Below are 21,551 nucleotides of genomic sequence, written 5' to 3' on the forward strand. Positions count from 1 at the left end.
CACTCAGAGACTAATCTATGTCAAGATTTACAATCTTGCCGGGAGCAGTGGCTCACGCCTGTAATCCCAGCACTTTGGGAGCCCAAGGCGGGTGGATCACCTGAGGTCAGGAGTTCGAGACCAGCCTGGCCAACGTAGGTAAATCCCCGTCTCTGCTAAAAATACAGAAATTAGCTGGGCATCGTGGCGGGCACCTGTAATCCCAGCTACTTGGGAGGCTGAGGCGACAGAATCCCTTGAACCGGAGAGTCAGCGGTTGCAGTGAGCCAAGATTGCGCCATTGCACTTCAGCCTGGGCAACGAGAGTGAAACTCTGTCCTAAAAAAGAAGAAAAAAACAACAACTAAACAAACAAACAGAAAACAAACCCCCAAAAATAAAGATTTATAATCTCACCAAACAGGAATGATAACTATAGGAAGTAGTTATTATCTGAGTTTATTCGTAATGTTATTTATAGTTAATGACACTTTTTTTTACCCACTTCCATTTTCTCTGGAAGCTGTTTGGGGCGTCCTGCCTCTCACCTTCTCTATCCACTTCTTACCCCTACCAGGAGGTTGTAGACAAAGATTAGGGTTGATGCATTGTGCAACTCTATGGCTCCCCCTAGTGGTGTGATGCATTTGGGGTGGTGGTGTTTGCCCAGACAGGGCCCCAACGATGCGGGTAGGGAGCGGGTAGGGAACCCCACCTTGCGTAAAACTCTTCAAAAATCCCAGGTTAACATTCCATTTGGTCTCCAGGCCTGATAAATGGGGAGGAATGGCTGTTTATTAGTGTCCATTCTGGTTGCACCAGGCAGGACTGTGACATTCTGCTCTCCTGATAAGAAGGTACAAAGCCGGGCTCCAGAAATGGATTGAGAGCGCCTTGGGTCTGCTCCCCAGGCTGCCTCCTGCCCCCAGGTGAGCCCTGGATACTGCTATTCCCGACTGAAGAGACAGGGTTTTGCACAAGGTGCTCCGGAAGGCCAGATTTCTCTCTGGGTAAGGTTCATGTGTTTCCCACACAAGTCGACTGCTGGGATTCATCAGGGATCTACAAACGGGACTAGGCAAAAGCTGTTCATGCTGCTGTATATACAAAATAGTGAACCCTGATATAAACGATGGACTTTGGGTGCTAATAACGTATCAATGGAGGTTCATCAAATATGACAAATGTACCACTCTGGTGGGAGATGCTGATAATAGAGGAGGCTATGCATGTGTGGGGGCAGGTGGTACACGGAGAATCTCTGTACCTTCTGCTCAATCTGTGAACCTAAACTGCTCTAAAAATTAGGTCTATTCCGTCATATGCTTCTGGGAAAAATTGTCTATATATTTTTTTTAAAATGGAGAGAACTGGCTGGGCATAGTGGCTCAAGCCTACATCTCAGCACTTAAGGAGGCTGAAGTGGGAGGATTGCTTGAGTCCATGAGTTTGAGATCAGCCTGGGCAACATAGGCAGACTCTTGTCTCCACCAAAAAAAAAAAAAAAAAAAAAAAAAAAAAAAAAAAAAATTGGCTAGGCATGGTAGTGCACGCCTGTGGTCCCAGCTACTCAGGAGGCTGAGGTCGGAGGACTGCCTGAGCCTAGAGGGTTGAGGCAGCAGTGAACCATGATCGTGCCACTGCACTCCAGCCTGGGCAACAGAGCAAGACCCTGTTTCAAAACAAATTGAAAAAAGCTTAATGCTCCCAAATAGGGTATTGGTTGAATAAGTTAACACACATCAAATTCAGTGGAATACTATGCAGCCATGAATAATTAACAGTAATGGTGCACAGCTGTGCTTCCCCAGTGAGAATCCAGGACCCAAGGGCAGGGGGTGAAAAGTGCTTCAGAGGACCTAAAGCAGAAGGTCCACTTTGTACATCTTCTGGGGCTTCCATTTATACTCAAATATTGAGTCAGGTCAATCAAATAACTTCAGTGACAATGAATGCATTATTTTCCTATTGAAACTAACAGAAACGTGTTTTTCCATAGGCCACAAATATTCATATGGACTTTCAGAGTACAACAGAAGACTTCAAAGACATTTCGTAAATATATCTAGATACAGAAGACTTTAGAGATATTTTGTAAATATATGCTAGACACCCATAGCTGTATATTCACCTTCCTCTGATTAAATCTGCCCTTAACGTTTCAGAATTCCTAATAAAGAAGGACATTTAAGAAAATGATCCCACTTTGGTAAACATTATGTATATGTGCATGAGTGTAGATAACACTTCAAAACTGAAAAGAGCGGATGGCAGATTGCAGGCATTGTTAGCAGGGCTCTCCCACCTTGGAAAGATGAAACAGTGTATAAAGATTTATGTTGTGAGCTTTTTACCAGAGAGCAACACAGGAACTTAACAGGAAAACTGTAAGAAACCACAGACCTTTCTAAAGAAGCAGTGGGCAACAGCCTACACCATGAGCCAGGCAGAAAACGGTGAGTCCCCGCGGTGTGGGAAGGGGAGAGACGGACTCAGGGATGTGCACTCCCACTGGGGTGCCACACGGTCCAGGCCACAGGACAGGGCAGCCCTCACCCTGCCCAGCACTGGAGCTGATTTAGGGAGCGCTGGGGAGTAGATAATGAGGAAAGAGAGAGACCCTCTCACATTGTTTTACATTGTTTTATACTCAGCACCTATTTTAAGAAAAAAACAAGGAAGTAAAACCAAAGACAGGCAGCCCGGTGCCAGGCCCGAAACTAGGCCTGGGCCTGCCTGGCCTAAACCCAGTAGTTACAAATCAACTCATAACTTAGAAACCGATGTGATTCATAGATTCCAGACATTGTATAGAAGAACATTGTAAAACTCCCCGCCCTGTTCTGTTTCACTCTGACCACTGGTGCATGCAGCCCCTGTCACGTACCCCCTGCTTGCTCAAATCGATCACGACCCTTTCATGTAAAATCTTTAGTGTTGTGAGCCCTTAAAAGGGACAGAAATTGTGCACTCGGGGAGCTCGGATTTTAAGGCAGTAGCTTGCCGATGCTCCTAGCTGAACAAAGCCCTTCCTTCTACAACTCGGTGTCTGAGGGGTTTTGTCTGCGGCTCATCCTGCTACAGTAAGAAGGAGCCACACTGGGATGTGCTTGGCGTGCACTCCCAGGCTCCAGCAGGGACAGAGGGAAGCCATTCCCGATGCTGCCTCACAGGGGACCTTGCAGAAGCCAGTCAGCTGACTCAGGAGGCGGTCACGGGTTGAGAGAAGCTCCGGACCGAGATTTGCAATATCATCTTGAGTGGGGAAAGGAGCCTTGCCCAAAATCTGAGACTCAAAGGTGCTCCTGAGGGAGAAGAAAAAGCAAAAAGTTGAGCAAATTCATGATTGGAAAGATACAGAGTCAACCTAAGTGCTCTTCAACCCGAAGGAAAGGCAACAAAAGAATACACATCGCTGATTCAGTCTCTCCCCTTCCCACACTGCGGGGAGTCACCGTTTTCTGCCTGGCTCCTGGGGTAGGCTGCTGCCCACTGCTTCTTTAGAAAGGTCTGTGGTTTCTTCCAGCGTTCCTGCTAAATTCCTGTGCTGCTCCCTGGTGCAGCTGCAGCGGAAGTAGATCAGACAGGCGGGTCACAGCCTCCCTTAAAGGGAAACAAACTTGCTAAATAGACGGAGAGAACAAACCGCCCGACATCGCACAAACCGCATTCTGGGCTCGTGGTCAAAACACCCTGCAGCAAGGAGGTAGAAGCGAAGAAGGGAAATTCCCCAAATTCGTGCAAGTGCGGAAACCCATGCTGAGTTAGTGTCCTCGGGCTGACCCAGGCTCGTTATAATAGTGAAAACACACCCCCGCGTGGAGACTTAAGGTGCTAATGAGACAGCGAGGTATGCACTAGCGTGTACAGCCACTGCGCATGCGGGCCTAAGAGACCACCCAGAACATGCTTAAGAGCAACACCGTCCCACCCCCGCATGAGTAATCACGGAAGATTCGCCTAAAGGGAGTTTCCCCAGCGTCAGTCAGTGCCGTCTCACGTTTGAGCAGTTGTCAGGGTGCACTTTCACTTTGCCATTAACTCTCTTGCTTACTTTTACCTGGGACTCACTCTCAAGTTCTTTTTTTGAGGCAAAGTCAAGAACCTGAACTCGCCCACCAGCCATAGCAGGGGAGACCGTGTGGGCCGCGATGCAGGCAACACTCATGCCGGGAACGGTCAGGATGGCACCAGCTTATTGGATTTTTTTGTTGGCATTTGTGTTTGTTTCTCTACTCACCACCCAAGTGATAAAATAGGATTCTTGGTGCGGAACTTAAATTATCCCAGAAAGCCAACAGTTGCCCGCCTTGGGGACTTGTCTTTAAATTGCCTGGTTTGTACGTTTCTGGCCGGACGCATGAAGAAACAATCTGTGACAAGTCTGAGGGTCTTCCTTTCAGCCTGCCTCCCACGCTAAGAAAAGTCGGTGTTTCCCTCCTGGCAATTGTTGTAAATTTCTCTTTATCTGGGAACTGTTTTGGTTTTGTTTTTAGTTGCTCTGTGCTCCCTCTGAATCAAAGCTTCTAGCGCTGCCGGTGAAAACCACAAAGGGTCCTGCTTGAGGCGCCATCCTGGCCAAGAGAGCAAACCTGCAGGAGGTTTGGAAATGGACTCGGTCTCTGCAGAAGCGTGTGCACTATTAGGAGATGAACCGTGTCACAGCCAGAGGCACGAAGCTCATATTGTCGGTGATCCAGGAGACGTGAGTTCCCAGAGCTCGTTTGGCACATTCATGTGCACACTGTTGTCGGGGTTGGAATGTGTACTGAGCTTCAATGTGAGGCTTGTGATATGCATTTCCTGTTTATCAATAAAAAAATTATCGAAGTGGGTGAATCCTGTAAGATGATAAATGTGTGCTAATCCAGTGCACTTGACTCTTCAACCCCTTCTTTCAATATCATTTTCATATGAAATCAGGCTTCAATGTGAGGCTCGTAATATGCGTGTCCTGTTTATCAGTTAAAAAAAAAATTATCAAAGTGGTTGAACCCTGTGACTTGGCAAGCGTGTGAGAATCCAGTACACTGGACTCTTCAACCTCTTCTTTTAATGTCACTTTTATGGGAAATAAAAGTAACCAGTATGACAATTCTCAAAAAAATAAAATAAAAATTAGGCGAGGTCCTGAGCAGGAAAACCAAATGAAAAAGCAGAAACAGGGCATCTGGAAATCTGAGGCTTTGCTGTGCTTTTCCGTATTTTGCAATTTTCCCAACAGTGAGCTTTGATTTTTGTGTTTTTGTTTTCTGGCTTGTTTTATAACAAGGTCAAAATAATGTAAGCAAATATAAAAATAAATAAATAAATAATAAACTAAAGGCAACATAAAGTTACAAAGATAAGGTTGGGCTCCCAAGAGCTGCCCTTCCCAGAGCCCACCCCTGCTGGTCAGAGTCCACCCTGGGGAGGAAAGGCCACCCCGAGGGCTGGGAGACGAGACCTGCAGCCTCTGTGCCAGGAGACACAGGTCTAGGAGGGAGCAGAGGAGGCGGCTGTGTCTCTGGAGGGACCCCTCCTCCTGGAGGACCCCAGGCAGCTCATAGACCTTTCAGACCTAGACGGAGCCTGTGGAGGAGGCTCATGGGTAAGAGATGCTGGATGCTGGATGAGCTTCCCAGGGCTGAGGGAAGGGCAGCTGGGACCAAAGGAGGGGAGGAGGCTGGGACCATCCCCATCCAGAGGCTCAGTCAGAAACTCCCAGAGCAGGGGTGGAGGAGAGGGCAGGGGTCAGGACCTTCAGCAGGACTTTTATGAGCTCACACACTGGCACACCTCACCCACAGACACAGCTCTGCACAGACCCAGAGATGTGTCACACTCACTCAGACACACACACACACACACATACACACACACACAGCAAGAGAGAACATGCATTTCCAGGAACTTGGACCCCCACCCTCACCTCTGCACTCACCTCTTGCTGGGTGGGTTGTGTTCTTGCTGAGTGATGTGGGACAAGTAACTTCACTTCTCTGAACCCTAATTTCTTCCTCTGCAATTGGGGTTAAAATATCTGTCTTGCTTGGCTGTTAGGACAGTTAAAGATATTACTATCTAGCATAGGGCCTGCCATGTAATAGGTGTGAAATAAATGATTATTTTCCCCATTATTATCGTCACTGGTAATGAGGGCAGCAGTGCCAAGCCCTTTTTCAGCTTCACCCCGCCTCTTTCCCCCCACACAATGGCATCTGCCTCCAGTGCCCTCAGAAATCTTTAAAAGTGTGTTGATGTTGAGGACTCTTGGTGCAGAGGTGAAGGCCCCAGACCATCTCCTCCAACTCCTAGGGTCCCATGTGGGGAGGGATTGGGCTTGGACTTAATGAGAAGTTGGGCCCCTTCACCTCTCTCTACCCAGGACTCTCCTGTGTTTCTTTTTCTTTCTTTTTTCTTTTTCTTTTCTTTTCTTTTTTTTTTTTTTTTTTGAGACGGAGTCTCTCTCTGTTGCCCAGGCTGGAGTGTAATGACAGATCTTGGCTCACTGCAACCTCCGCCTCCTGGGTTCAAGAGATTTTCCTGCCTCAGCCTCCTGAGTAGCTGGGGTTACAGGCACATGCCACCACGCCCCGCTAATTTTTGTAATTTAGTAGAGACGGGGTTTCACCATGTTGGTCAGGCTAGTCTCGAATTCCTGAACTTGTGATCCGCAGGTCTTGGTCTCCCAAAGTGCTGGGATTACAGGCGTCTCCTGTGTTTCTTACGGACCTGAGATGTGACTTCTTCCCTGATTTCTCCCCATAGGGCAAATCGGGCCCCATATGTGTCCGCCTCAGACCCAAGGACAAGACCAGCGGGACAAGCAGGTGAGAAGAGGGTGATGGAGAAGAGCTGGGGTTCCCCATAGGGCCAGCGATGCTGGAAAGGGCCCAGGGTCTCTCTGGAGGGGACCGGCAAGAGAGGGGCCCAGCCCAGTCACACCGAGGTCTGGAGATGAGGGCTCCTGGGGGAAATCTGCAGACCCCACCCAGGACTTGGGGATGAGGTCATGGGCAGTGTGGCCATTGGGCGTTCCATATGCCAATCAGAGCTGGCCAATGGGGTAGGCCACACGCAGAGCTAGATGCTCATTCCCAGCGCGGGTCTCCCTCAGCTCCTGCACTTCCAGCTTCTCAGATTCCTTCCCTCTGGGCGGTGGAGTCCCCAGAGATGCTGTAAAGACGCCCATCTCAGCAATGCCGGGGACAGGAAAAGGACCAACCTGTAAGTTCCTGACAATGAGGAATTCCTTAAATGGGCACTGTACACATTGAGCTTGTCTTCATTGTTAGAAACCACGCCGGGAGGCTGGGCGCGGTGGCTCATGCCTGTAATCCCAGCACTTTGGTAGGCCGAGGCGGGCGGATCACAAGGTCAAGAGATCGAGACCAGCCTGACCAACAAGGTGAAACCCCGTCTCTACTAAAAATACAAAAATTAGCTGGGGGTGGTGGCACAAGCCTGTAGTCCCAGCTACTCGGGAGACTGAGGCAGGAAAATAGCTTGAACCAGGGAGGCAGAGGTTGCAGTGAGCCGAGATAGTGTCACTGCACTCCAGCCTGGCGACAGAGTGAGACTCCGTCTAAAAAAAAAAAGAAAGAAAAGAAACCACGCTGGGGAAGGAGTTTCCTGATGCAGAAAACGCTGGTAACGGGACCTTAGGTTAGAAACATGTAATGCAAAGCTGCATCTGACAGCAGCCCAGTGAGGAGCGTGGATTATTTGACAGGCAGATAGAAAATATAAAGGATGCACATATGTTTTCCACAGTTTTATGTCTACACACACCCACAAAAATTGTGAAAACTTCAAATATTATCAGTGTTATCTGTTTTAATTTTATTTTTATTGAATGTTCCAAAGTATTTTTCTTACAATGTGCATTTTTTTTTTTTTTTTGGGATGGAGTCTTGCTCTGTTGCCCAGGCCGGAGTGCAATGGTGCAATCTCGGTTTACTGCAACCCTCCCGGGGTTCAAGCAGTTCTCCTGCCTCATTCCTCCCCAGTAGCTGGGATTACAGGTGCACACCACCACTCCCGGCTAATTTTTGTATTTTTAGTAGAGATGGGGTTTCACCATGTTCGCCAGGCTGGTCTCAAACTCCTGACCTCATGATCTGCCTGCATCGGCCTTCCAAAGTGTTGAGGTTACAAGCGTGAGCCACTGTGCCAGGTCAATTTTTATAATCGGAAAAAAAGAACAAGAAGTTAGAACAGTATGAAGTTAGTTCGGTGTTCATAATGCCACTTCTGGAACTTCTTCTCTGAGCTGCCTTCATGAATGTGCCCCAAATATCTCACCAAATCTATCCCTCATAATGAAAGTAGATAAAATAAAGGAAAGGGGGAGAGAAGGAAGATAGGGAGGGGAGGGAGGAAAAGGGTCTCCTCTCTGGCTGAAACCGAATCTGTGGAAGTGTAGACGGCCAGCCCAGCAGCTGCGGTGGTCACTGTCCCTAGGAACCACTCACTATGTGACACCCTCCCCCTAGGACTGTGGAAAAGGAAGCAGTGAGTAAAAGTTCACCAACAGTCAAGCTGGTGCCTGGTACAAGGTGGGCGCTGGGTGAGAGGCATCTCCGTTCCCCTAATTAAGGCACCCTTTGTGCCTTGGGGCAGCTGCCTGGATTTGATCTGGATCCTCCACTTGCTGGCCTGCGTGGTGCTGATCGGCTCACCAGGGCTCATCTGTGGCCTGGGTAGAGCCGGCCCTCTCGAGAGTCACTCTGAGGCCTGCAGAGAGAGGACGGGCCCAAGTCCCAGTGCACAGCAGGTGCCAGCAGGTGTGTTGGCTTCTTAGGGCTTCCCTATCAAATTCCCACAAATTTGATGACTTAAAGCCACAGAAATTTATTCTTTGACGTTATGAAGGCCAAATGTCCCAGATCATGGTGTCATTGGGCTGTCTCCCTCGGAAAGCACTGGGAAGACTGTTTCTGGCCTTTTCTAGCTTCTGCGGGCTGTGGCAGGAAAACCCCAACCTCTGCCTCTGCTGTCACGTGGCCTTCCTCCCTGTGTGTGTCTTGTGTTCAGTTTCCATCATTGCATTAGGTCACCAGTCATGGCACTCAGGGCCCACCTCATCCAGTATGACCTCCTATTAGCTTGGCAACATCTGCAAAGACTATTTCCAAAGAAAGCCACAGACATAGACACTGGGGGTTAGGACTTGAGCATATCACTTTGCGGGACAAGATTCAACCCACGACAACCCCATTATTAGGATGATGGGACCCTCTGATGTTTCCCGTGTCCATCTCCAGCCCCTCTTGCCTTCCCTTCTGAGCTGCTAGATGCCATCTCCACAGGACATCCTGGATACCCTCGAATGGCCAGCATGGGAATCTGACCTCATCGTTCCCATCTCAGCCCTGCCCCAAATCCCAGAGAGAAATGGAAACACCTCAATACACTATCATACAAATATGTTCACAGCAGCTATATTGATAATCGCCACAACCAAAACAGTATCATTGTATAGGAAAAAATAAGGGAATGAACTGTGATTTGCGCATACAATGCAATGGCGTTCTACCCAGCAATAAAGAGAACAGATGCTGACACACACAACATGGATGAATCTCAAAACACACAATGTGGCCAGGCACATGGCTCACGCCTGTAATCCCAGCAGTTTGGGAGGCCGAGGCGGGTGGATCACGAGGTCTGGAGATTGAGACCATCCTGGCCAACATGGTGAGACCCTGCCTCTACTAAAAATACACAGATTAGCTGGGTGTGATGGCGTGCACCTACAGTTCCAGCTATTCAGGAGGCTGAGGCAGGAGACTCACTTGAACTCGGGAGGTGGAGGCTGCAGTGAGCCGAGATCATGCCACTGCACTGCAGCATGGGTGACAGAGTGAGACTCTGTCTAAAACAACAACAACAACAACAACAACAAAAATGCAATGCTGAGTGAAAAAAGACACAAGAATACATACTGGGTGATGCCAATTATAGGAAGTTCAAGGACATGGAAAATAACCTCTGGTGACAGGAATCAGAAAGTGGTGGCTCTCAGGGCTGGGGATTGACTGAGAAGGACATCAGGATCTTCCTGGAGTGAAGGAAAATTTCTCTATCCTTGATTGAGGAGCGTGTTACACAGAGGTGCATGTTTGGCAAAACTCATGGGACAGCACACGTAAGAGCTGCGTGATTCAACTGAAAAGCTAACACTATTTTTAAATTTCAAAGAACAATGTATTAACCTGTTTTCACACTGCTATTAAGAAATACCCGAGACTGAGTAATTTATAGATGAAAGAGGTTTAATTGACTCACAATTCCACATGGCTGGGGAGGCCTCAGGAAACTTACAATCATGGCAGAAGGGGAACCAGGCACATCTTACATGGTGGCAGGCAAGAGAGAAGAGCAGGGGAAACCACCACTTATAGAACCATCAGATCTGGTGAAAACTCACTCACTGTCAGGAGAGCAGCATGGGGGAACCACCCCCATGATCCTATCACCTCCCACCAGGTCTTTCCCCCAACACATGGAGATTATAATTCTGATCACAATTCTAGATAAGATTTGGGTGGGGACACAGCCAAACCTTATCAAACAAACAATCTGCAATTTAAAAAAACGTTTAAAAAATTGGGGGTAAACAAAATAAGTACAGACCCACCATACAGGTTGGGCAAGGGGTTCTGGCCTTCATCTCCTCAGTGCACCTGTCTTGTTCCTGAGACTCTAGGCCATTGCTGCTCCCTCTTTTGTAAAAGTCAATGCCCTCAAGGAATTTATTTCCTGAAAACTTATTGCCAAGGTGTGCCTGGCCTGCCGATTGCTTGACTCAGTGCTAGAGGAGAGAATAGACCTCAGAATCGGACGGGCTTTAAATTCCAGCCCTGCCCTGAGTAGCCGAGTGGCCTTGAGACAGACCCAGTGAGGTTTCCACACCCAGATACACCATAGAACCATCAAGTCACAATGATTAGCACACCCATCTGTGCAAATATTTATCTATTTTTGTGAGACCATTTAAAATCTTCTTTTAGCTCCTTGCAAATATTCAATGCAAGCTGGGTATGGTGGCATGCCTGCAATCCCAGCACTTTGGGAGGCCAAGACAGGCAGATCACTTGAGGTCAGGAGTTTGAGACTAGCCTGGCCCACATATAGTGAAACCCCGTCTCTACTAAAAAATAGAAAAATTAGCTGGGCATGGTATCACACGCCTGTAGTCCCAGTTACTTGGGAAGCTGAGGCAGGAGAATTGTTCAAACCCAGGAGGTGGAGGTTGCAGTGAGCAGAGATCAAACCACTGCACTCCAGCCTGGGCAACAGAGTGAAACTCCATCTCTCAAAGAAAAAAAAATTCAATGCATGAGTCTGTCATTTGAGAGAACATGGATGAACCTAGGGGATGTTTTGTTGTATGAAATGAGCCAGTTACAGAGAGGCAAGTACCACACGACCTCATCTCTATGTGGAATCTAAAATAGTCAACCTTAGAGATGTAGAGAGGAGAATGGTGGGTAGCAGAAGCTAGGGGCAGGGATGGGTCCTGGGTAGCTGGAGAAAGGGGAGATGTTGGTCCAAGTTTGGGTAGACAGGAGGAGGGAGCCCTGGTGACCTACTGCATACCATGGGGCTCTAGAGGGCTCTTGTTCTATGAGAATCAGCCTCTGACTTCTTTGCGGGAGGGGTTGTGATTCCGGAAATAGGCCCGAGTCTCTGCAGATTCTCACTTGTGAATCTTGATCTCCCAGTACTCACTGTCAGTGGCCTCTTGTCTCTGCGGGTGCTGATGCTTCACTTTATGGAAGCTGAGGGTTGCATACTGGAGCTCTCCTTCCTCCCCTGATGAGTGGGCAACAGCTGGGGGAGGCTTCTTTGGAGGACTGCCCTCTGTCCAGGATTCAGTCAGGGGTCTCTGAACAGAGAGAGAGAAGGGAGTCAGAGCAGAGCAGTGGGGTCAGGATGAGGCAGGGAGAATCCAGGAGGCCCAGGAGATCCGTCCTCCATTCATCCCACCTGCATTTTTGTCGAAGTCTCTTTCATGCTTTCCTCCAATATTTAACACTTACTGAGTACCTATTTGGTGTTTACTAATTTCATTAACTTCCCACAACAACTCCATCATAAAATATTATTATTATCTCCATTTTATAAATATGAAAACTGAGGTAGAAACAGTAAACACTGCGTTCAAAATCTGTGTTGGACCAGGATCCAATCCAGTCTGTTCCTTCTGACCCAAAAGCCTGGAGTCCTGCTGAGGCCCCTGTGTGTGAGGCCCTGAGCCAGTGCTGAATAAGCTGTGATGGACATGGTAGGTGTGGGCCCTGACCTCCTGCAGCTCACTGTTTTTTTTGTTTTTGTTTTTGTTTTTTTTTTGAGACAGAGTCTGGCTCTGTTGCCAAGGCTAGAGTGCAGTGCTGCGATCCCAGCTCACTGCACCCTCCGCCTCCTGGGCTTAAGGGATCATTCCATCTTAGCCCCCCAAGTAGGTGGGGCTGCAGGAACTCACCACCATGCCTGGTTAAATTTTGCATTTTTTTGTAGAGATGAGACCTTATTATGTTGCCCAGGCTGATCTCAAGCTCCTGGATTCAAGTGATCCACCTGCCTTGGCCTCCCAAAGTGGCAGCTCAGTCTTTAATTGAGGGAGGTGGCAACAAATGACTGTTAAAAGAAATGAGTATCAGCTTGGGTTCGGTGGCTCACGCCCCTAATCCTAACACTTTGGGAGGCTGAGGAGGACGGATCACAAGGTCAGGAGTTCGAGACCAGCCTGACCAACATGGTGAAACCCCGTCTCTACTAAAAATACAAAAATTAACCTGGCATGGTAGGACGTGCGTGTAATCCCTGCTACTCAGGAGGCTGAAGCAGGAGAATTGCTTGGACCCGGGAGGCAGAGGTTGCAGTGAGCCGAGGTGACAGAGCAAGACTCTGCCTTGAGAAAAAAATAAAAATAAGAAATGAGTATCTACATGTAAATTATGATACAATGGGCAAAAAGAGGATAAATGAGATAGAATTACAGGGCCTTGATTGAGACATGATACATGCCCTGGGGAAGCTCACAGGTTAGTGATGTAAGGAGGACAAGCCAGTCAAAGAAATCAGGTCCCCCTAATAGGAAAAATAACGAGAGGGGTCAGGATGGCTGGGGCTGCGGAGAAGAGATGCCAGCTATTCTTGGGGAGGAAAAATGGAGAAGAGATGGTGAATCGAGGCTATAGAGAAGAAAGGGAGGACAGAGAGGAGATAACTCCTACTCAGTGCTTGGCCTGGGAAAAATTGGGGGTAGGGACTGCCATGCTATCAGTAACATGGGGAGTCCTGTAGGAGAAGCCGACTTGTGGGAAGGAGGAGGAGAAGAGGAAGTGACTTTGGCCATACAAAAGAGAGCAACCCTGGGGGCCATCCTGTGGGAGGTGTCCAGGCTGGGTGCTGGATGTGGAGACGTCCACATCACTCACCTGAGAGGCCGAGCCCCTGACGGCCTTCGCACCTTCCATGCCTGTATCCCCCACGCCCGCTGCTGGCCTTGCTGATTTCTTCCTGCAGGACCTCACTCTGAGTGAAGAGACCAGACAGCCTTTCAGTGTGGTCAGATCGGGGTGCAGTGGGCAGACCAGCCCTTGCCCTGTATTTCCTACTGGGGGCTTGAGGGGTGACTGAGATGGGATGGGGGTGGTCCAGTTGCAGAGACCCCAACGGTGAAAACAGAGGCTCCTGCCTCCTGGATGGTGGGGCCTGAGGTTGCCACAGATGTGGAGCCCCACAAACAAGGGCGCTCATGAAATGCTCACCATGCACCTGTGAGCTCATTCTTGCCCCAAGCTCTTGACCCATCCAGGTCCTTCTAGTTCTGGCTTCAGGGATTCTGTTTCTGGCCTGCCCTGCCCCAGGGTTCTCCCTCCCTCCCCAGGGTCAATGCTCACATGATGAAGATGACGCAGAAGGACAGGAAGACGAGGGCTGTGGCTCCAGCTCCCCCAACTGCCGCCAGTGTCACTTCTGATACAGGCCTTGCAGTGCCTACAGATGGATTGGAGTTGCTTTGGGGATTTATATCACGGAGAACTGGGTCTCTTCCCTTCCCACTCTCTGTAAGGCCCTATACTTCCATTCCCCTCTTCTCCCTCCCAGACACAGAACAGGAATGGGAGGGAGGAAGGGAGACTACTTCTGAGGCCAGTGAGGCATGAGAGTGCTGGATGCAGCTTGTCTTGCCTTTATTTAAAATTTTGATATTGTGTTCTTGTGGAATTATTTCACAGTCAATTTTATTTTTTTCAAAAGATCATGGCATTGCAATATTACTTTACTTGCTTTCTGAGTTGGATTTTTCTTTGGCTTCTTAAATTTGGTGCCAAGGCAAGTGTCTCATGTGTCTCATCCTAGTCTAAGCACTGCAAAGCAAGGCGCTTGTACCCCCAAACACACCTGTCCAGGCCCCAGCTCCTCCCCTCCAAGACCCACTCCTCCCCTTTCCCCACCCGACCCCGCTTTCCTGGCAGGGAGAGAACAGTGATGCCCTGGGTTGCAGGGAAGTTCCAGGCCTCACAGCTGAGCACAGACCAGAGCTGAGCTCCCCCTTGAAGCTCAGGGCAGTGGGTGGCCCATGAGGTTGGGGCAGGTGTGTTCTCCTCCTTCAGCCCCTCCCTTACCCACCTGTGCCCTCATTCTGCAGGGAGAGGCTCAGAGAAATGTGCTGGGAGCCCCGAGGGTTCTCAGCTTGGCAAGTGAATTCCCCTTCATCCTTCACATGCACTCGCAGCAGCTCCAGCAGCCCAGGGTTCCAGGGCTGTGAGGGGCACAGGGTCAGGCTCCCTCGGGTCCAGCTCAGCCTGGCAGGGGGATTGCTGTCGACAGCACAGACCAGGCGCAGAGACTGCCCCTCCAGGACTGAAAGAGATGAGCCATTTCCCAGGGCTGTGGATGCTGCAGAGAAAGAGACAGAGGGTCAGAGGGACAAATGGATCCAGAGAAAGAGGAAGGACACGGAAGGAGACTGGTGAGAGGAACTGACACACAGACATAGACTGAAGCGCTGGAAAACGCACACTTTCACGGCTCAGTGTTGGGAATGTAAACTTGTCCACTTTTAATTGAGAACAACTTCACTGCATCTTTCAAAATTAGAAAGAACATGCGACACTAGTGTATTTTGCTTATAGGAATTTATCCCATACACTTAGATATTCCTGTGGAAGTAGATACAAGACTATCCACTGCACAGTGTCTGCGGAAGATGATTTTCCTTAAGGGATGCCACAAAGTCAGAGTCCATCTGTGCAGCGAAATCACACATGGTCCTAGAGGAGGGCGCGGACAGTCTCACTACGATGTCAAACCACCTGAGATCCTCCAGGTGCACAAACCAAGCCTCAGGGCAGCCTGGATGGACACTGGTCAATTCCGTGGAGAGGGATGGGCATCGGAGGACAGACTCTGCTGTGCATTTTGAATTTCTGCCCATGTGACTGTATCATCTGTGCAGAAGTACTTAGATCGAAACTACTGGGAAAATAGAAAGATCAGACAGAGGAAGTATTCAGGAGACGCCTGACAAGAAACTTGAAAGTCTGGTCCCAAAATAAAAATGAACAAAAGCCAAAACAAACAAACAAACAAACGGACGGGAGTCTGGTCCTGTGAATGTCACCCTGTCTGCTGTGGGGCCGAGGAGGGGGTGTGTGGAGGAGTCTGAAGGGAGCAGGGACAGGATGAGGACACGGGCTCAGGTAGCCACGCGGGCTGGAGATGTGGGCTCTTGTGCCCTGGGCTCATGCACAATGGCAGCTCTGTTTCTCAAAGTGAGTCCAGGATGAGGAGAGACCCAGTCCCATCCTGAACTGAAGGCCCTGCTCCCCCAGCCCCAGAGAGGGGGTTCTGTCCTACCTGTGTCATCTCCTTGGAAGACAGTCACGGTCAAGTTCCAAGGAGGGTCTGGGACAGAAAGACATGAAGACCCACATTGCTGTAAGGGCTGGGAACATTGGCCCTGTCTCCCCAGGAGCTGTATATACAGGGAAAATGGAGCCAACATTCTCCTGACCCCACTCCCAGCCCAGATTCTGGGACCCAGAACCCAGTGTCCAGGCTTGAACCCCATCCCCTGCCCTCAGGAACACCTCCCAACTCATGAGGGACCCGGGCGTCTTGGTCCAGCACTCACAGGACACATCGAGTTGGATGGTCCTGGTCGTGGTCACACCCGTCCCAGGCAAGGTCACCTGACAGGTGAGGCTGGTGCCGTGGTCCTGGGGCTTTGGGATAAGGGTGAGCACTGAGAAGCGGGCAGTAGTGGGGCCCAGGGAGGACACGGAGGTCCCAATCCAGGAGATCATGGGGGGCATCCTCTGCTCACAGGCCCAGGGCACAGAGCAGGTCAGGTTCCTGGGGTGGCCAGACTCTAGGGTCCCTTGGATGAGGATGTCAGGCCTCTGGGTCAAGGCTGGTGAAGACGGGAACACAGGATCAGGAGGAGGTATTTCAGCTGCAGCCCTGGGGGAAGCTCAGGCTCTGGTCCAGCTCCTCCCTGGAGCCCGACTTGCTTCAATCCCAACCCCCTCCCAGGCCCCAATCCCAGCCCTGCCTTTCAGCCCCCCATGACCTTCCCCTGTGGCCTGTCCAGGAGCCCGTGCCTTACCTGTCACAAACACAGATAGCTGCTTAGCTTTGTAATTCAACTGTGACTTATAACTCAATTTCATGCGTCCTCTCGCTAGCCGAAAGAAATATGACCCCTCGTCCCCCTTCCTGGCGTCGTTGATGCTCAGGGAGCAGTCATTGCTCCATCGGTCCCCAAGGAGTTGGAATCGGCCCTGGGTCTCCGCCTGCACCTCTGTGTCTGGGTTGTTTGTGGCCACTGGAGCCTCTCGGTATGGTCTGTCTCCTGCCCCGAACCAGTAGCCGTGAACTGGGTCAGAGTAAGTCCAGTCATCCTGGGGGTAGGAGAAGGAGCAGGGCACATGGACACACAGGCCCTCCTGCACCGTCACCAGTTCCTGCACTTGAAGCAAGTAACCATCCCCATATTTTCTGTCTCCCTCCATCCCCTTTGTCCCCCAGAGCAGGGGCAGCAGCAGCAGCAGCAGCAGCAGCATGTCTGGGGTTGGAGGTGCCAGGGCCGCCAGGGAACGTCTGTTCCTTAGGGTTCTTCTCTCAGGAACTGAGGGCTCAAGACTTAGGGGAGGTCCTGCAGGAGGCTGGGGGTGAAGTCAGAACAGTGACCTCTCCAGAAGAGGAACTTCACACCAGACACTGTCAGGGCCGGGTCAGTCCTGGGAGATCCACCACCCCCCACCCCATGTCCACTCCTGGGGACCCTGAGGCCAGACAGGGTGAGAGACTCACCCAGATTCCCACCCCATGCAGGGTCCACCCTCTTTCTTGCTTCCCGGACTTGCCCTTCCATTTGGGTAACGTTTTCTGCAAGGTGAAATTGGGTCCCATCTGGCCAGACCTCTGAATCACCCCTGTGGCTATCACTGTTTGTGGAGGTCATACCAGCCAAAGGTGGAACTCAGGGCCATGAGAGACTGGGGTGCAGGTGAGGTGAGCAGGCAGCCTCTCCTCCCTCCTTCAGCAGCAACGAAGTGGGCACCCCCTCTCTGCACAACGAGTCAACACAGCAGAGCCAGACACTGTCCCTAAGGAGTCACCGTGCAGGGGGGAGACACTGAGGCTCCTGACATCTGAGGTCCCCAGGATGGGAGCTTCAGTGAGGGGCACAGGCCGGGTGGGGTCATTCTCCCCTAGGTGGGGGATTCAGTCTCAGGAGGACTGAGCAGAGCAGAGGGACACGCGGCTGTGGAGGTGAGGATTCTGCATGTTGATACACACCAAGGACAGGGAGGGGGAAGCCTGGCTCGCAGGAGGCCTGGGAAACTGAGGTTATAACTGTTGTACTGTGGGATTTGGAAGGGAGAAATGTCAGAAGGGAAAGGGTCAATGTGAAAAGGGCACACACTTCTCCCTTTGTTGCAGCTATTTGGCTATCAGAATGGGTTTCTTCACCACCCATATCTTACAGAGTCACACTTCCCCTGGTTACTCCACAGCAGGCGGGGTCTGCCGGCCCCGGGGCTTTGCTCCTGCAGGCTCTGCTCCCAGGGGTCCAGGGGAACAGTAGTCATGGAACGAGGACACCAGCCCTGGGGTATGCACCTTCAGCAATGGGCAGGATTTCATGAGAGAAGAAATATGTGCTGAATTCAACAGATTATTATTATTATTATTTTGAGACGGAGTCTATCTCTGTCACCAGGTTGGAGTGCAGTGGCGCGATCCCGGCTCACTGCGACCTATGACTCCCTGGTTCAAGTGATTCTCCTGCCTCAGCTTCCTGAGTAGCTAGGATTACATTATGCCTGGCTAATTTTTATATTTTTAGTAGAGCCAGGGTTTCACCATGTTGGCCAGGATGGTCTCGATCTCCTGACCTAGTGACCTGCCCACCTCGGCCTCCCAAAGTGCTGAGATTACAGGCGTGAGCCACAGCGGAAAGGCATCCAGTACTGTTCTTTCTTTGCTGGGAGGTTTATTACTGATTCAGTCTTGTTGCACGTCATAGATATGCTCAGGTTTTCTGTTTCTTCCTGTTTCAATCTTAGCAGATTCTATATGGCCAGGAATTTATCGGTTTCTTCTAGGTCTTCAAATGTATCGGCATATAGTTCATACATTCTTTCATGATCTTTTGTATTTCTGTGGTATCCATTGTGACATCTTTTTCATTTATGATTTTATTGATTTCTGTCTTCCCTCTTTTTTTTTTTTCCTAGTTATGGCTTGATGGTTTTGTTTATCTTTTAAAAAATATTATTTCTTTCTTTCTTTTTTTTTTTTTTCTGAGACAGAGTTTTGCTTTTGTTGCCCAGGATAAAGTGCAGTGGTGCAGTCTTGGCTCACCGCAACCTCTGCCTCCTGGGTTCAAGCAATTCTCCTGCCTCAGTCTCCCGAGTAGCTGGGATTGCAGGCATGCGCCACCACGCCCAGCTAATTTTGTATTTTTAGTAGAGGTGGGGTTTCTCCAAGTTGGTCAGGCTGGTCTTGAACTCCGACCTCAGGTGATCTACCCGCCTCAGCCTCCCAAAGTGCTGGGATTACAAGCGTAAGCCACAGTGCTCGGCCTCAACAGATTATTTTAAACTGTGTGGCTGGGGGCTGGAAAGAAGTTGATGGGGGATCCTGGGAGGTGGATCTTCCTTAGACTCGTCAATTTTCTTGAAACATTTTTTGGGGGGTAAATATAAGAAATATAGATAAAAACAACTCCCAAAGAAGACCTCAGTGATTTGCATGCAATGAGCACCCTCCTAGAAATGGCACGTTGAAAAAGTTCCCAGCACTGCTCATTTGTCTCTCCTTCCTATTGGACACACCCCACTCCCTCCCAAAGGATCCCCTAGCCTCACTTTAGTGCTAATTGCCTTAATGGTTTTCTATGTAGTTTTATTATCCGAGCAGGCTGCATTTACTAAACTTTTGCACGTTTTTCTGAAGACTTTGTATACACAGAAAATCATACTCTACTTTCTTCCACTCAGCTTCATGGATCTGCCCATCTCCCATCTTCCTCTCATGACTCATAACCTGGAGTAGCTCATTCGGCTGTGATAATTGAGAAGGTGAGGTGCGGCTGGGCGCGGTGGCTCAAGCCTGTAATCCCAGCACTTTGGGAGGCCGAGATGGGCGGATCACAAGGTCAGGAGATCGAGACCATCCTGGCTAACACGGTGAAACCCCGTCTCTACTAAAAAATACAAAAAACTAGCCGGGCGAGGTGGCGGGCGCCTGTAGTCCCAGCTACTCGGGAGGCTGAGGCAGGAGAATGGCGTGAACCCGAAAGGCGGAGCTTGCAGTGAGCTGAGATCCGGCCACTGCACTCCAGCCTGGGCGACAGAGGGAGACTCCGTCTCAAAAAAAAAAAAAAAAAAAAAAAGAGAAGGTGAGGTGCAGGGCTTGGGTGTGCATAGTCCACCAAGCTAAAAAGTTGGGCATGTGAAGAAGTAATTCATTAAAAAGTGAATTTGGATATAACAGACTTCAAGATGGGCTTCAAGAGGTCGAGAAATCACAACCAAGTGATATGAGCAGGTGGCCCAGATTCCTACAACTCCTCCTGTGTATAGTGTCTTATTTTTTCATGAAATCACACCTATGGCCTCATGGGCAGTTCTTTATGTCCCTCGCTTGAGGAGGAAAACATTTCATCTTGGTTTTCAAGTGGTTCTGCTCAATCAGCGGACACAGCAAGGAGTGGACTTCGCATCATGCATGACAAACTCAGCTACAGTGAACCTGAAAGCTGGGCTGAAGGAACTCCCCCTAGTGGCAGAATTTCATAAATACATTTGGCTTTTCATTTATTTGAGACTGAGAGGTCGAAGGACAGATAGCAACTGAACCATGCCTTTTCATCTTGGCGCGGATTGGAGCTATTTACATTTTGCAAATCTGTTCTTCCAGTCAGTTATTTGTCACTAACTTTTATAATGTTTTTCACCATGCAGAACATTTTAAACCCGCCTGGTTGCTGAGTTCCATGTCATTCTTCTGTCTTTCTTCATTCTATGGTTGTAAAAATGTCTGTCTAATATGTGCTTTGACAAATTAAAAAAAAAAAAAAAAAAAGAAACTGAACCATGACTGTAGGATTGGGTAACACATTTTTTTCTAGAAATTTGTCCATTTTATATAAATATTCAAAGCTTTTCATACAGCTTACTACTTTCTGCTTAATTTGTATTAGATTAATGTTTTCTCCATTATATTCCTGCATACTAGTTATTTTTGTCTTCTATATTTCTGGATTAATTGCAACTGAGGTTTGCCCATTTTATTATTTGTATCAAAGAACTAGCAGTTCGTGATGTTGTCCCTTTCTACTGAATATGTTTTCTATGCTATGTGCTCTTATCATTTGATATTTCCTTCCCTCCAATTCCTTTTGGTTTTGTTGTTCTTTTTCTAAATTCTTGAAATTAAAGCTTAGTTTATTAAATTTTAGCTTTTCCCATCTCTAGCATATAAGGTTATATATATTTCCTCTAATAAATGCTTTATTTTTACTCTAAAAGTTTCATAGTATTTTCAGTATCCAGTTTTAAATAATTTCTTATTTGTGTTATGATGATAATGATGATGATTTTTTTTTAAGATGGAGTCTCGCTCTGTTGCCCAGGCTGGAGTGCAGTGGCTTCCAGATTCAAGCAATTCTCCTGCTTCAGCCTGCTGAAGTACCTGGGATTACAAGCAAGCACCACCACACCGAGCTAACTTTTGTATTTTAGTAGAGATGGGGTTTCACCATGTTGGCCAGACTGGTCTCGAACTCCTGACCTCCAGTGATCCGCCCCCCTCAGCCTCTCAAAGTGCTGGGATTACAGGTGTGAGCCACCGCTAACTGTGGTCTTCTAAGTGTAATCTGTCTTTTTATTTTTCGTGGCTACTCTTAAGAATTTTCCTTAATAGTTGGTCTTCATTAGTTTTCTTCAATTTCACTGAAAGAGTGGAGACTGGGATTTGTAAGAGGAAGTTGCTGAAATGGACATGGGGTATTGGTGACTGGTGAGGAATTGAGTTGGGGAAATCTGGATGGAGAAGGT

At 49.0% G+C, this 21,551-nt stretch overlaps 2 protein-coding genes across 8 annotated transcripts; one reads left to right on the forward strand and one right to left on the reverse strand.

Annotated features, from left to right (window-relative positions):
- The first annotated feature begins 3,916 nt into the window (after nt 1-3,916).
- Nucleotides 3,917-20,585, forward strand: LOC144337273 (uncharacterized). Of its 3 annotated transcripts, none has more exons than XM_077981125.1 (4): nt 3,917-4,684; nt 6,730-6,791; nt 7,079-7,188; nt 19,491-20,492. In XM_077981125.1, exons 1-4 carry the CDS (start codon nt 4,589-4,591, stop codon nt 19,526-19,528), a joined length of 306 nt encoding a protein of 101 aa, XP_077837251.1. In that variant the 5' UTR covers nt 3,917-4,588; the 3' UTR covers nt 19,529-20,492. The 3 variants fall into 3 exon arrangements, 2 of the variants coding, with proteins under 2 accessions (XP_077837251.1, XP_077837252.1); XM_077981126.1 differs by lacking the exon at nt 19,491-20,492 and adding an exon at nt 13,862-14,016; XR_013410127.1 differs by lacking the exon at nt 7,079-7,188 and having other exon boundaries at nt 19,987-20,585.
- LOC719654 (sialic acid-binding Ig-like lectin 8) lies at nt 10,221-17,112 on the reverse strand. 5 transcript variants are annotated; one of them, XM_077981109.1, is made up of 7 exons: nt 16,589-17,112; nt 16,115-16,393; nt 15,838-15,885; nt 14,608-14,877; nt 13,875-13,971; nt 13,410-13,506; nt 10,221-11,854 (listed from the first exon to the last, which is right to left on the reverse strand). In XM_077981109.1, the coding sequence occupies exons 1-7, from the start codon at nt 17,043-17,045 to the stop codon at nt 11,666-11,668; spliced, it is 1,437 nt and encodes a 478-aa protein (XP_077837235.1). In that variant the 5' UTR covers nt 17,046-17,112; the 3' UTR covers nt 10,221-11,665. The 5 variants fall into 5 exon arrangements, with proteins under 5 accessions (XP_077837235.1, XP_077837236.1, XP_077837238.1 ...); XM_077981110.1 differs by having other exon boundaries at nt 13,875-13,961; nt 14,604-14,877; XM_077981112.1 differs by lacking the exon at nt 16,115-16,393.
- Nucleotides 20,586-21,551: the final 966 nt, after the last annotated feature.

This window comes from Macaca mulatta, chromosome 19, assembly GCF_049350105.2.
Source record: "Macaca mulatta isolate MMU2019108-1 chromosome 19, T2T-MMU8v2.0, whole genome shotgun sequence".
Taxonomy (NCBI): domain Eukaryota; kingdom Metazoa; phylum Chordata; class Mammalia; order Primates; family Cercopithecidae; genus Macaca; species Macaca mulatta.